The 11,900-nt window shown below is 45.1% G+C and overlaps 1 protein-coding gene across 2 annotated transcripts; it reads left to right on the top strand.

Annotated features, from left to right (window-relative positions):
- Positions 1 to 1,710: 1,710 nt before the first annotated feature.
- Positions 1,711 to 7,190, top strand: Gcc1 (GRIP and coiled-coil domain containing 1). 2 transcript variants are annotated; one of them, XM_013020048.1, is made up of 3 exons: positions 1,711 to 1,935; positions 1,970 to 3,069; positions 4,587 to 7,190. In XM_013020048.1, exons 2-3 carry the CDS (start codon positions 2,038 to 2,040, stop codon positions 5,880 to 5,882), a joined length of 2,328 nt encoding a protein of 775 aa, XP_012875502.1. In that variant the 5' UTR covers positions 1,711 to 1,935; positions 1,970 to 2,037; the 3' UTR covers positions 5,883 to 7,190. The 2 variants fall into 2 exon arrangements, with proteins under 2 accessions (XP_012875502.1, XP_012875503.1); XM_013020049.1 differs by having other exon boundaries at positions 1,711 to 1,932; positions 1,967 to 3,069.
- Positions 7,191 to 11,900: the final 4,710 nt, after the last annotated feature.

The following is an 11,900-nucleotide window of genomic DNA, read 5'->3' on the forward strand; positions in this document are numbered from 1 at the left end:
CACGCGGCCCCGCCCCTCCAGGCCCGCCCCTGGCTCCGCCCTCACCACCTAGCTCCGCCCTCCACCTCCAGAGCCGCGTTGGCTGGAAGGGTCGGGAGAGCGGGAATGGTTCTGGGTGCGGAGTGAGGGCGTGACTTTCCCTTGGCCAGGCCGAAGAGTACGTTTAAAAGATCTTCTTAATAATATCGGGCATCACATGAACTCTTCCTATGTCTGCAATCCTGCCCCGTTGGTACCATCCCAAATGTCATACAAGTCTTAATAGTGCCCCCTTGTTGAGGGTAAATTCCTTTAATGTCTTTAAAAAACAAAAAACAAACACCCAAGATTAAAAAAAAAATGTCTTAAATTGGGTTTCCTACCTATTGTGTCTGCCTCACCTGTTGCCATCTCTCTCCCATACATTAAGCTACTGCCCGGAGATGATGGTGGTGGAGGTTGGTGGTGTGTGTGTGTGTGTGTCAGTCCTGAGGTTGAACTCAGGGCCTGATGCTGTCGCTGAGCTTTTTGCTCAAGGCTAGCGTTCTACCACTTGAGCTGTAGTTCTACTTCTGGCTTTTTGGTGGTTGGTTGAAGATAAGTCTAACACACTCACCCAGGCTGGTTTTAAAACAAGATCCTCTGATCCCAGCTCCTTAGTAGCTAGGATTACAGACGTGAGCCACTGGCACACACCTTGGAGATGATTTTTAATGCTTCCCGACTGAGTCAAGCAGATAACCCAAAAGTCCTTGCATTCTTTTCTACCTGCTTTTATGCTGCCTCCTCACATCTCTAGACAGGCAATCATTACTCATTTTTTAAATCTCAAAGTACTTGCCCTGAGAGCTTCTGTGACTAAAGTGGCCTCCTTCTTGATTCTTACGCTACTTTGAATATGTCTCTGCATACTGGTATGATAGCAGAACCTATTTGTTCGCATTCTGGGTCTTCACTAGACTGTGATTTCTTTAAGAATAAGGCCATGTCTCTTCATGATGTGTCACTTCATAGCCCTTAGTATGTTGAGGGGTCAGACTGAATGAGATTGGATTCCTGAACTCTTCCTAGCCGTTTGACCTTAGGAATGTTACTTCTCTGTGTGTTATATTTCTGTAACTGTAAAATAGTGCTAATGATACCATCTGAGCAAAAGTTCGTAAGAAAAAAAATAACAAAACCCCAGCATATAGCTGACATTCTCAGGGAACCTCGTGGCTATACAGTGCCCTCTATAAATCTCTGTTGTATCAGCTCAACAGAACTAAGGACGGGCTCTTCTATACTATATACCAACTAGGTGCCAAGCATAGTGCTAGAAAAGACTGCAGTTTTTGTGGTATACATGGAAATCTGAACAGTTGCCCTGTAGAGACATATTGGACGTTGTCCCTAATAGTTGGTGTCTTTCATCTCAGTGAGTATTTGGGAAGAAGGCTGCGCGACGCCGCCCCCTGTTGCTCCCTGAGGGCAAGTTCTGGCGTCTTCTCCAAACCACTCCTCTGGTGACCCGGACTTTGCTTGCTCTTCCAAACCAGCCCTACTGGGTTTTCTACAAGCGGCCACCTCCTACTCATCAGCTGAGGAAGCCCCGCCCACCCCCGCGCCCGGGGGCGGAGTCTGTGGCGTCACGCTGTCGTCACTTCCTGCGGACCCGGAAGCGTTGTTAACCTCCGGCCTCTGTAGTTGGGAAGTCGTGATGGAGCCCTGTTTGGCCTAACTTCCTGGCCAACTGTGGGCCGACGGGGGCCGGCCCGGGCTGTGGTGGCCCGGACGAGCGGAGGGGGCGGAGCGGCGGCTGGGCCAGCGCGGGCGGACCTTGGCCTCTGCTGTCAGCGTCGCCCGGTCTCCTAGCGTAGGACCTGTCCCCGCCGGTCGCGCTCGGGGCCCCGTGGGCGCTGCTCCGTCCCCGCCGCCGTCTGCAGCGAGACGGCTGGGTGGAGCGCGCGTGCGCCCCGCCGCCAGACTCACCTCTCCAGCTCGCTTTCCCTGGGGCTCGGTGGCCCTCTCCCGGGCTGCCAGAACGCTGACGTCAGTCTCCTCAACTCCAGGACCTCGATGGAGAAGTTTGGGATGAATTTCGGAGGTGGCCCGAGCAAGAAGGACCTGCTGGAGACCATCGAGACGCAGAAGAAGCAGCTTCTGCAGTATCAAGCACGGCTCAAAGATGTGGTCCGTGCCTATAAAAGCCTGCTGAAGGAGAAGGAGGCTCTGGAGGCCAGCATCAAGGTGCTGTCGGTATCCCACGAGGCGGATGTGGGCCTTGCAGGTGTCCAGTCTCCAGGTCTCACCTTGCCCGATTCTGTAGATGATCGGTGCTCTACTCACAGCGAGGATAGCACCGGGACCGCCACTAGCTTGGACACAGCAGCCAGTCTCACCAGCATCAAGGGTGAGTTTGGGGTAGACGATGACAGACCGGCCCGTGGACCACCACCCCCAAAGTCCGAAGAGGCCAGTGGGTCGGAGAGTGGCGTTAGCAGTAGCAGTGGGGATGGGCCATCTGTGGGTGGTGAGGTGGATAAAAGACTACATCAGCTAAAGACGCAGTTAGCAACTTTGACCAGCTCTTTGGCTACAGTCACCCAGGAGAAGTCCCGTATGGAGGCTTCTTACTTGGCTGACAAGAAGAAAATGAAACAGGACTTAGAGGATGCCAATAAAAAGGCTGAGGAAGAGAGGGGACGTCTGGAGGGAGAATTGAAGGGGTTGCAGGAACAGATAGCAGAAACCAAAGCCCGACTTATTACGCAGCAGCACGATCGGGCCCAAGAGCAGAGTGACCATGCCTTGATGTTGCGTGAACTCCAAAAGCTGCTGCAGGAGGAGAGGACCCAGCGTCAGGACCTGGAGCTTCGGTTAGAAGAGACTCGGGAAGCCCTGGCAGGGCGGGCGTATGCAGCAGATCAGATGGAAGGGTTTGAACTACAGACCAAGCAGCTGACCCTTGAGGTGGAGGAGCTGAAAGGTGAACTCCAGACCATTCGAGATGAGAAAAATCGACCAGACCCCCGACTGCAAGAACTTCAGGAAGAGGCTGCCCGCCTTAAGAGCCATTTCCAGGCTCAGCTGCAACAGGAAATAAGGAAGGTAATTATTTCCTTCAGCTATAAATCATTTAAGTCAAAGTAAGGAAATAATAGGGATTTTCTCCCCTACTTTGGTAGTTAGTACTAAGTAGTTGCACTCTGATTTTCTTTTTTGAGACAGGGCTTCCCAATGTACCTCAGGCTGGCCTTGAAATTGTGATCTTCCTGCTTTAGCCTCTTCAGTGCTTGGATTACAATTGTGTTCCACTATGCCTAGCTTATATTCTGATTTTTTTGGGGGGGGGTCCGGTTGTGGGGCCTGAACTCTGGGTACTGGGTGCTGTCCCTCAGCTCTTCAGCTCAAGGCTAGCGCTCTACCACTTGAGCCACAGCGCCACTTCCAGCTTTTTTCTTTTTTGCTTATGTGGTGCTGAGGAATCAAACCCAGGGCCTCATGCATGCAAGGCAAGCGCTCTACCACTGACCCACCTTCCCAGCCCTGTCCTAGGAAATCTTGTTCTTCATGAGAGTATCCTTTTTTTCGTGCCAGTATTGGGACTTGATCTCAGGGCCTGGGCATTGTCCCTATTTTTGCAAGGGTAGCACTCTACCATTTAGTCACAGTTCTGCTTCTGGGTTTTTGCTGGGTAATTGGAGATCTCATGGACTTTCCTGCCCTGGCTTCAAACCACAATCCTTAGTCTCCTGAGTAGTCAGGACTATGGTCATGAGCCACTGAGAGTATCCTTCCAACAGGAGATCAAATTTCTTAGTGTGGCTGGGTCTGAGCCAGACATGTTTGAACTTCTGGGCATTGGCATCTTACCAGTTATGTTCTCTGAAGCAATGTAATGGCAGCCATACAATGGAAGGTAGTGTGAATACTGAGGTATGTGGCTGTAGGTAGAATGACTTGAAGGAGGCATAGGAGGATTTTCTCAAAAGGATTGGTTTGTAATTGCTTTTAGTTAAGATTTACCTGTCTTGGAAAAATACTGCTTTGAAATCAAACTGAGTTTTAAGTTTCTAGGATTATTGCAAAAGGAAAATAATATTTTGTGACTTGCTAGGATTTGGAGAAGCACACAGTAGGCAACAAAAATACTATGTGAGCTCAGTGCAGAATGGAAAACTGAAGCAGAACAACAGAAGCAGTACAAAGGAGCTTAATATTAAAAATTCCTGGTTTCCAAGCTGAGCACTGGTGGCTCATGCTTGTAATCCTAGCTACTCAGGAGGTTGAGATCTGAGGATCATGGTTCAAAGCCAGTCAGGGCAGGAATGTCAGTGAGACTTGTATCTCCAATTAACCACTCCAGTAAACCAGAAATAGAGTTCTGTTTCAAATTGGTAGAGTGCTAGCCTTGAGCAAAAAAGCCCAGGGACAGTGTGTAGGCCCTGGGTTCAAGCACTGAGCCCAACCCCCGAAAACAAAAAACTCCTGGTTCCTATTCTTTCCAGGTCATCCCAATCTCATGACCCTTTTGCTTGTCTCCCTTGCTGCCTCTACCCCTGGAATTTACTGTAGCATTTGGTGACTCTTCTGGATGTATTTTTGTCTGTTCCCCTGTTCTGCAGACAGCCTTTGCAGAGGATCAGCTCCGCCAGCAATGTCAGGTGGAAGAACAAAGGGTAGCAGCCCTAGAGAATCAAATATCTGAGGTATCTGAACTGCTGGGCACTTATGAGAAAGCCAAGCAGAAGGACCAGCTGACCATCCAAAAGCTGAAGGAGCGCATTCTGCAGCTGGACCTGGAGAACAAGACACTGGCCCTTGCAGCCTCCAGCCGGTCTCCTCTTGATAGCCACGGAGATGAGTCCAGTCTGGATGTCAATGTCCTGAAAGACAAGATGGAAAAGCTAAAGAGGCTGTTGCAGGTCGCAGCCAGGAAAACTCAGGTGACTCTGGATGTGGAGAAGCTCTGTGACCTGGAGATAATGCCCAGCTCCGAAGCTGCAGATGGGGAAAAGGCTACTGCCCTCTACTACCAACAGGAACTAAAACAGTTGAAGGAAGAGTTTGAGCGCTACAAGCTGAGGGCACAGGTGGTGCTCAAAAGCAAGAATACCAAAGATGGGAATCTGGCGAAGGAACTGGAGGCTACACAGGAGCAGCTTTCAGAGCTGAAGGAGAAGTACATCTCTCTGCGCCTGTCCTGTGAGGAGCTCGAGCACCAGCACCAGCAGGAGGCTGAGGACTGGAAGCAGGAGCTGGCTCGCTTGCAACAGCAGCATCGCCAGGAACTGGAGCGCAGTCAGTTGGACTTCAGGGACCGGACGCTGAAACTGGAGGAGGAGCTACACAAGCAGCGGGACCGGGCCCTAGCTGTGCTGGCTGAGAAGGACTTGGAGCTGGAGCAACTGCGTTCTGTGGCCTTGTCATCTGGGCTGCCAGGACGTAGAAGTCCTGTGGGTGGTGGAGGTCCTGGGGACTCAACTGACACATCTTCCCCAGATAGCCTGACCCAAGCACTGCAGCTTGCTGCGGCCAATGAGCCTACTTTCTTCCTGTATGCTGAGCAGTTGGCCCGCAAGGAGGTGGAGATCACATCCCTGAGGAAGCAGAAACACAGACTGGAAGTGGAGGCACATCAGCTGCAGGAACGGCTGCTGGAGGAGGAGGAACGACACAGGGAAGAAGTTGGAGTCCTGCAGAGCCACATCGAAAAGAACATCCGGGACCAGAGCAGAGAGGGAGCCAACCTGGAGTATCTCAAGAACATCATCTATCGCTTCCTGACCTTGCCTGACAGCCTGGGCCGCCAGCAGACTCTCACAGCCATACTGACAATTTTGCATTTCAGTCCAGAGGAGAAACAAGTGATTATGCGGCTCCCAAGTGGTGGTAGCTGGTGGCCTTCTGGAAAGAGATGATACATTCTTCACTAACTCCTGACATTTCTGTGCCTCTTTTATGGGAAGGGCAGTCTCTGATTTCTATTGCCTCTTCTCTTATATTATCATTTATAACTTTCACTGTGTTGAACTTGGGAGGGTTCAAAATGGGAAGGGATTTTTCTGCCAAATGCCATTAATGCTGCTGTATCCTTGGGTGCTAGAGGTACTAGAAGTGTTGCGCCAGCATCTTCTGGTGGTGTGTCCAAGGACGGGTGGGAATAAGGGAGAGAGATTAATTAGGATGGAGAGGTGCAAATATTGAAGTGGTGAAGAATCTTTTAAAATAAGATGGTTTGTTGTCATGTACTCCTGGTACAGCGAGGAATGTAACGCCTCACTGTAAGGAGTTCAGTTAACTGTTGAACGTGCAGCACAATCAGCGATTTTCTCCATCTCATCGGTCTGAGTCCGCTGCTCCAATTCTCAAGGACTTATAGCCATGCTAGGAAGGGACCAGGAAGTTAGAGATAGTCACGTGTTGCCCAAAGGCCCCAAGAATAGTGAGTTCATCCTGGAGCTGAGAGCTTGGTCTTGTTTAGTCTGGGAGGACCCAAGCCATTTTGATAGCACATACTGACTGTCTTAGAGACGGCTCTGAGCACCATTTTGATGTCAGGGATTTCCTAAATGACCTACTTTGAGCTAGGTTAAAATCAGCCTTTTTGGCTGGTCTCTGTCCTAACCTCCTGCCCGACATTGGCCTGAGACTGAGAGACTTCATTATCATCCCCTCAGTGTTGAACATGCATTAAGGAAAGAAAGCTTAGCTTCTTACAGAGAGATTGTCAGACAGCTCTGATCCTCCTTGGAAATTAGGAATTTCCACAGATTTGCGACAGGAAAGAGATGGAAATTTGCTGCAGAAGATTCCAAATGGTCATGACTCTTACAGGAAAGTGGTGGGCGCTCAGCTGGAGCTGGGCTGGGATACTTGCTCCCAGTGGGTCTTATCATAAGTAGATTAATTCTGCTCTTTAAGGAAAGGTGGCTTTTGGAAAATTTGGGTCCAAACAGTATCTATTGATCTGTTTTCTTCCCTCTGACCTTGTTGATTATAAAGATTTTTGCACCTGAAAGACCACTAAATGAGCTGATTTATATCTTTCTGGGATTTTGTTTAATTGGTCTGTTTCATGAAAGTTGGGATACAGAAGACTCTTACAGTGTTCTGAAGGGAAAGCTAGATGACCTGGATTATCTGCAATGAGCAGACATAATGGAACAAAATTGAGGTGTTTAAATGATATCAACAAACCATGGAATCATTAAACCTGAGTAACTTGACTTGTGTGTTTCCTTAATGTTGTCTGAATATCTGGATACAAATAAGCATGGATGTCAATGGCAATTGAAAAGGCTGAAATAGTGTTATGTTAATTCATGAGCTTGAATCCATGGAGGAATACTTCAGGGCATTCATTGTCTCATTTCTAACATTTGCAGCTTGGAAGTGTGTGTGTATGCTTGAGTGGGGGCAGTTGCAGAAGTTGAAGAAGCTTTCTTCTGGGTTCAGTGGGTGGACACGACACTTTCATAATTACTGCTCCCAACTCCAGATGTAATGTGTTTATGAATGCTTTAATCTCCTTCAAGTTGAGGTTTGTATATCCTGGAAGATTATCTCAGGATATCAAGCTAGTAATAATAGACTTCATATTCTTCCTGTCCTCCTTCTAAATGTAGGAAACTTTGTAGCTAGCTATTTGGAAGTCATGGGCAAATAGGAAGATACATAGTTAACATTGCTTTCTTTTTTTTGGGGGGGGGGGCAAGGTGGGGGGCCCGGCCCCCGGGCCCGGGCCCCGGCCCCCAACCTCTTCAGCTCAAGGCTAGCGCTCTACCACTTAAGTCACAGTGCCACTTCTGGCTTTTCTTTTTGCTTATGTGATGCTGGGGAATTGAACCCAGGCCTTCATGCATGCAAGGTAAGCGCTCTACCACTGAGCCACCTTCCCAGCCCCAACATTGCTTTCTATAATAATTACTATGTTTTTGGTTTTTAAGATGTCAATAAGGCAAAAAAGTTCAATTTCAGATTAATAATTTTGTTAATTTTATTTGAAATAAAATATCATTAATTAGTAATTCTAATATATTCCAGTTACTTCACATTTTATGTATTTATTTTCCTTTTCCTGTGGCTTGAACTTTGGGCCTAGGTGCTATCCCTGAGTTTTGTGCTCAAGTTCTAGGGCTCTAACACATGAGTCACAGTTCCACTTCTAGCTTTTTTCATGTGTGTGATTAATTGGAGATAAGAGTCTTATGGACTTATTTGCCCTGGCTGGCTTCAAACCCCAGTCTTCAGATCTCAGCTTCCTGAGTCTCCACTGCGCCCAGCCATATTTCACATTTTGTATGACATTTCTTTTTTGTCTATTTTTTAAAATTAATAACTAAAACATAGATGAAAACAAAATTTTGAATGTATTAATAAGGTCCCACATGCTGTTTCTATACGTGTATAATTGTGTTTGTCAGGCTAAAAATACCTGTCTCTTTAAACATTTGTCATTTTATAATGAAAATCATAAAGGAAAACATTCTAGGCTTTTGAAATGCACAATACATATCTGTAATCCACAGTCACCCTACTGTGCATAGCATCTCAAAACTTTCATCTGACTTGGTATGCACTGATTGGTCCATCAATCCACCCCCTCCTTCCACCTACTGCTACTTTCCCTAGCCTCTGGTAATCATATTTTAAAATTTTAAGTGGTTGTACAAAAGGGTTTCAATTCAACATGTCAGGTTATAAGTACAATGCATTTTGATCAATGTCATCTTCCATTGTTCTCTCCCTCATCTATCCCAACCTCACCCATGCCCTCAATTTACCTGGTTCCATTTTTACGTATGTACATTAAATATAATTGTATTCGTCTACCATTCTTCTCCATCTCCCCCTCTCCTCTTAATCTCATCCTCCTGTGACAAAACATGGTATTCAGCTGGGCACCTGTGGCTCACGCCTATAATCCTAGCCACCCAGGAGGCTGAGATCTGAGGATCACTGTTCAAAGCCAGCCTGAACAGGAAAGCCTGTGAGACTCTACCACCAGAAAACTGGAAGGGGTGCTGTGGCTCAAGTGGTAGAGTGCTTGCCTTGAGCTGAAGAACTGAAAGACAGTGCCTAGACCCAGAATTCAAGCCCCATGACCAACAACAACAACAACAAAACCCCAAAACAAAACAAAACAAAACATGGTATTCATTTTGTTAAATTAATGTTAGTTGTTCAAAAGAATTATACAATGTATAGAATCCTCCCCTGCATATGCCATACATTAATTTGTTTTTGTATATATGCATATGGACCTGTATTTTTTTTGTTTAAAATTTCATTTTAAAGGTCCCTGTATATGTTTTCATATATGTTTATAATTTAGTTCTTGTATATATGAGAGAAAACATGACCTTTGTCTCTTTGAGTCTGACAACATATTTTCCAGGTCCATCCATTTACCTGCAAATAACAATATTTTTCCTGGTGGATGAGTAAAATTCCATTCTGTATGTGTGTGTGTATTGTGAATATATATGTACATATATTTATACTCTGATCCATTCATTATATGATTATATGGCACCTAGGCTGCTACTGTAACTTAGCTGTAGTGAATAGTGCAGCAATGAACATGGATTCTGCTCTCAATTTCTATGAGATCAACTAACATATTCATGTGAGATCAAGTGGTACTTGTCTTTCTGTGCTTGGCTTATTTTACTTAATATAGTGGTCGCCAGTTCCAACCATGTTGTTGCAAATGACAGGATTCCATACTTTTTTTTGTGTGTGTGGGTCGCGGGGCTTGAACTCTAGGCCTGGGCACTGTCCTTGAGCTCTTCAGCTCAAGGCTAACTCTCTACCACTTGAGCCATAGCACCACTTCTGGTTTTCTGGTGGTTAATTGGAGATAAGAGTCTCACAGACTTATCTGCTTGGCTGGTTTTGAACTGTGATCTTTAGTTCTCAGCCTCCTGAGTAGCTAGGATTACAGGTGTGAGCCACTGGTGCCTGGTGGTGTTTCATTATATCTTTGTATCATTTTTTAATTTATCACTTGAGTTCATTAGGTTGTTTCTTAGTGATAATAAACCTAGGAGTGCAACGTCTCTGACATACTAATTATGCTTCCTTTGGATGTAGAGCTAGCAGTAGGTTTGCTGGATCATGTGGAGCTCTATTTTTAATTTATTTTTGAGCACCTGTCGTAGTCTTCTGTCTTAATTTACATTTCCACCCACAGAATACAAACTTTATCTTTTCTCCACATCCTGGCTAGCACTTTGTTTTAGCCTTTTGTGTGTTTGTTTAGAAGACTGACTTTTTTTCCTGGTCTTGAGACTTGAACTCAGGGCCTGGGCACTGTTCCTAAACCTCTTTGTGCTCAAGGCTATCACGCTACCGTTTGAGCCATAGCATCACTTCTGGTTTTTCTGAGTAGTTTACTGGCAATAAGAGTGCCATGGAGTTTTCTGTCTGGACTGGCTTAGAATTGTGATCTTCAGATCTCTAGCTTCCTGAGTAGCTAGGATTATAAGATTGAGCCAACGGCTCCCGGTTTCTATATACATTTTTATATCTTCTTTTGAGAAATGTCCACATAGGCCCTTGTCTCCTTCCCCTAATTTTTCTCTTGGTGGTGCTAGTATTTGAGTTCATGGGCCTTGCACTTGCTGAGCAGGTGCTCCACCATTTGAGCCATGTCTCGAGTCTAATTAGAGATGGAGTCCTATAGACTTTTCTGTTCAAGCTGGCACTGAACTGCAATCGTCTAGGTCTTAGCCTAATTACTAGATCACAGCTGTGTGCCACTGGCACCTATCTATGCCTTAAATTCTATTTCCGTTCTTCCCTCCTACTAATTTTGTCCTTTTCTCTCCCTTGTCTTTCTAGTTCCTTGAGATTCAATAATAGATTGTTTATTTGAAATATTTCTCTTTCATGTGGGTGTTGATTGCTGTTAAGTTCACTTTTTCTGTATCCAAAAGATTGTGGTGTTGTATTAATATTTTCATTTGCTTAAAATTCCCATCTTGATTTTTTCTTTGATCCATTGGTTGTTCATAGTAAGTTATTAAGTATCTGTGTGCTAGTTATATGATTTCTTGTTACTAATTTCTGGTTCAGTTGTATTATGGTTTAAAGTTTAAGTTTATTTCCATGTGCTGATAAGAATGTGTACTCTGCAGCTGTTGGGTGGAATGCTCTGTAGATGTTTGCTAGGCCCACTGATATGGCCCAGGTTTAATGAACTCACTATTTCTTTGTTAATTTTCTGTCTGGATGATCTGTCTATTTCTGAAGGTAGGGTGCTGAAGCCTCCTAATATTACATTGGATTTACCTTACATATTTGGTTGATTTAATATTATGTGTACACACATATATCTTTGGAATTGATTTCCTTTTCATGAATTGACTATGTTAAATGTGACTGTTGATCTTTCTTTACCTGGGTATTTGAATTCTCTAGGTTTGGGGAAAATGGCATGATAGCTTTGAAAAGCTTTCTATTTCTTTGGAGTTCTTAAATCTCTCATGAGACCCAACAACCCAGATGATCGCTGTTTCACTGTCATAAAGTTCCTATAAGCTTTCTTCATTCTTCATTCCTTTTCCCCTCCCTACAGCTGTGGGTTGTTGCATAGCCAAGTTTTGAGATTGCTTGTTCTTTTTTCTGTTTTATCTATTCCCTATGGTGTTTTAATGTTTCTTAGTGCATTGTTTTGTTCAAGGATTTGTTTGGTTTTTAAAAATTGCTTTTATATCTCAGTTGTTTCCTTGTTAGAGTATTAGATTGTTTTTCTGTTTTTGAATCATTGGGTTTCCTTAAAATAGTTGTTTTAAATTCTCCATACCAGTTGCAGTTGCCATCTGGTTGGATTCTAATGCTTCATTTTGACCTTTTAAGTCATGATTTCTGAATGTACTTAGTGAATGGTGTACAAAGTCATCTTGAAGGATTCAGCATTTACTCTACTTGAT

The sequence above is a fragment of the Dipodomys ordii genome, unplaced genomic scaffold (assembly GCF_000151885.1).
Source record: "Dipodomys ordii isolate 6190 unplaced genomic scaffold, Dord_2.0 Scaffold48, whole genome shotgun sequence".
Classification (NCBI taxonomy): domain Eukaryota; kingdom Metazoa; phylum Chordata; class Mammalia; order Rodentia; family Heteromyidae; genus Dipodomys; species Dipodomys ordii.